General features: G+C 24.5%; 1 protein-coding gene across 1 annotated transcript; it reads left to right on the forward strand.

Annotated features, from left to right (window-relative positions):
• The first annotated feature begins 514 nt into the window (after positions 1–514).
• LOC120358678 lies at positions 515–3356 on the forward strand. The gene is made up of 4 exons (XM_039453696.1): positions 515–584; positions 2697–2881; positions 3075–3232; positions 3332–3356. Exons 1-4 carry the CDS (start codon positions 515–517, stop codon positions 3354–3356), a joined length of 438 nt encoding a protein of 145 aa, XP_039309630.1.
• Positions 3357–3940: the final 584 nt, after the last annotated feature.

Here is a 3940-nt window from a genome sequence, read left to right on the forward strand (position 1 = left end):
TATAAAAAAATACATGTCCCATATACTTATCTGCACTACAACATATTAAAAGTTCGTCAAAATCGAAAGGGGACACCTCGGAACCTTTCCTTGTTAGATGTTAAATCGTCCCTGGGTGACAGAGCCTCTCTGGAATTCAAGGCCTGAGAATTACAATCGTTTCAAGAGGATTTCGATGACCAAGTTCGGTAGTCGTTTCCTACGAAAAAATTTTTCAAAAAAAATGGATTTGTTGTGTCAGCAAAGCTATAATTTGCTACATAAAATTTGTATTTATAACTAAATAGATTTGTTGGTTCAGCAAAAAAATTATATCGGATAGCATTTATCAGCATGTTCATAAACTTAACTCAGTTTTGCTATAAATACATTGGACGCGACAATGCTATTGCGCGGCAAAGGCGACGCGATAGTCAATTCACAATCAGAAGCTGTTATTCTTTCGCACCACCCCTTTCACTGTCGTCGCATCGTGCAGTATTTTTCGCGTTATTTGTGAAACATTACAAGCGATATGTGTAAAATATTACGAGATCTCTTAGAACAATGGTGTCTTCCTGAAGAAATAATCCAAGAATTCGAAAGTAAGTAAGTTATTAGTTAAATTATATAGGCTAGGTTATAATCTATTTTTATCTATTATATCGTTCCCCTTACAACAAAACAATGAATTTGCCATTTTCTTCAATCTCATTTTTTTTTTAAATTTTTTTCTTGTTACTTTATTTATATACAGAGCTTCAGAGTCTAGGATACCATGAAAGAACCTAAGAAGATCTAAAGTATTGTAGTCTTAACTATAAAAGCTCTAAAAATATTAAATTAAGAAGCACAAAAAATTTTGTACATTTATGGTTATGGTACAAAGAGGACGATATTTACTATTTACTTTATTTATGCTTCAACGTTTAATATATTTTTAATCTTCAATAGCAATTTATTAAAAATCTGTGCAGGGAATGAAATTAGAATAGACCTTCTTCAATACTTAAATAATGAAGATATTAAAAGATTAATACCAAAAATTGGTGCACAAATTACTTTCCAAAAAAATTAAAAACTTTTTTGATTAAAAAAGCAAAAGTAAGAAAATGGAGAAATTATAAATATAAATTTACTTCTTAATATTTTTAAATATTACATTAAATGTTTTCTTAATTTTAATAAATTTATAATTTTAAGGAAACACAAGATGAGCAACTCGTAATTGACACAAATAAAAATGTTACAAGCAATGTCATACATAATTCTAAAGTTGAAAATATAGTTAACATAGTCGAATAGCCAAGTAACACTGCAGATGCATTAACTGCTTCTCCGGTAGCAAGTGATAACGATTGGATCTTTTCTGACAAAGAAATAAAAATATTACTTGTGGAAGACGAAAAGGAAAATGAAGGTAAAAATTAATTAATAATTATTATAATTTAACTCAAATTGTGATATCACATTATAATTATTATTTCAATACATTTACTGAATTAATTCTACTTGTAAGTTATATTATAACTTAGTAAAATAAACTAAGTAAATGTTATAGAATAATTATAATATCATATTCAAAATTCAAGTCACACACACGCGCGCGCGCGCGTGTGTGTAAGTATACATTAATAATAATTTCAAAGAGCTAATATGTTGATTACTTATAAAGTGCAATTTAAAAAATATATCTTATATGTATATATGCGTAGATGTAGATATGTATTTAAATTATTAATTCAAATTTTTTTGTAGATAAAGGGCTAACATTTAATGAAATTGGAGAAACACTCAAAAAAAAACAAAGACTCAATTTTTTTAATAGCCAAGAACATACAAATTCAGACGAATTACAAGCCAATAAATTAGAAAACAAAATTTCAACATTTAAAGAAGAAACAAAAAGAACTGATTGGTTAACTGATAATAATTATGTATGTACATATTCTAAAAGTTTTTATATTAATTATTTATAAAAATTATTGTAATGTAAAATTAAATTAAATATAATTAATTAATTTTAGAATTTGGAACGTATTTTAAAAAATTCAGTGAAAGGTCACACCGTTTTATCTGCATATCAATTCCAAGGGGAATTAGATGAAAAGCATCAAAACATTTTGGCTGATATTATTGTGCATCATGAACTAAAGGATAATTTAAATGCTCGGTTATTATAATATTTTCTTACTATTATTATAAGATTATTTATATATTTTTTTAAAAATGCATAAAAAATACGCCTTTTTATGTATTATTATAGAGTTACTTCTGAACGTGCAGAGTTTATTGCTGAAAAAATAATTAATTTATTTCCTAAAGAAGAAAAGGTTAGTCATTTTAAATGTACAATAATACAAAATTCTATCGTTTAAAGAAATAATTTATATTCTTTTTATGTATATATTATATTTAAATGTTTATGTTTAAATATTTAAATAAAATTATTTTTATTTTGTTATAAGATATTTGGATACTTAGAGAAAAAAATAAAAAAGGTTAAAGTGTTGGAAGAGGTAAAATTTTGATCAAATTTCAAACTATACGAAGAAACTTAATCAAATCTGAAGCTATTATATTACTGTGCAAATAAAAAAGGAGCAAGAAAAAGAAGAAACAGACAATTGTTTTGAAGGCATGTTTCTTAAATAATATTCCAACTTTAAAGACGATTTAAAAAATTTTAAACAATTTATATTTGCTTTTATTTGTAGATGATACGGATTACGAGCAATATATTTTGTGGTTGCAAAACAGTGATACACCGTGGATTAAAGTAACTCAATTATGGGAGAAAACATCAAAAATAAGACTGAAATCTTTACGATCCGATAATCAAAGTATCCAAGACTACATCAGACTTTATTTTGCTTTAGAAGCATCTCAGGGATATATTTTAGTAAGAGTATAAAAATAATTATCTTTTGGTTTTCTTATTAATTGATACTTATTTCATATTATAATTTTTTTGTGTTAAAATTTTGTACAAGTTTTAAGTATTATTTAATATTTATTATCACGAATTATTCATTGTTTTTTTAAGCAATAATTTTTTTTTATTAATCATGTCAACCTAATTCTTTTTATTTCAGTTGGAAAAGGATTTTGAGGAATTATATCCTGATGCACATATGAAATTGTATGCGGAATGGGTTAAATTATCATGTTTTATAAAAAAAAAATTAACTAAAATAGAACCTAAATTCAAAGCAGCTTCAAATCCAGGTATGACAAATATGCGTGCGCTAAAGTTTATTATAATAAACTTAATGCTTTACTATTTCTATTATTGTACTTATATACCTTATTTTTTTATTACTATACATTCACGTCGTACACACAATTGTAGCAATTGTAAAAAATATCCTTTGTAATTGAATAATAATCTAATACAAATATTTTTCATATTTTTTTCACATATTTCATAAATTTTCAATCTAATTAATTTCTAAAATTATTGCCATATTTGTAGAAAAAAAAAACAATACAGCTTTTGCTGCGACTACCTTCTCTCTTTCCGATATATATCGCAGTTGTCGGAAAAGAAAAAGGTTGTAATTGGCGATCATCATTATGTGAAAGACGAGAAGCATTTTTATGGGAAATAGAGGTATAAAAACTTTATTGTAATTTTTACAGTATTAAATATTTAATTAGTTATTTATAGATTCCGCACCCACGTAATTTTTTGACATTTAATAATAATATTTAAATATATCTACTTATTTTTAATATTTTATATAAAAAAATATATATATAAAAATAAAAAGAGTCGAACGCAGTAAATAGAAATTATTCCCAAATTATATTTTATAGAAATCTTATATAATATTATATAATTATTATTTAATATTATTTGTTTAATTTTATACATATTATAATAAATTTTTTTAATTTTGTTTCTTAGACATATGGCGATTTAAATACTAAAATACAAGAAAGAAGAGAGAAGTTAAAT

Source organism: Solenopsis invicta, chromosome 9 (assembly GCF_016802725.1).
Source record: "Solenopsis invicta isolate M01_SB chromosome 9, UNIL_Sinv_3.0, whole genome shotgun sequence".
Lineage (NCBI taxonomy): Eukaryota > Metazoa > Arthropoda > Insecta > Hymenoptera > Formicidae > Solenopsis > Solenopsis invicta.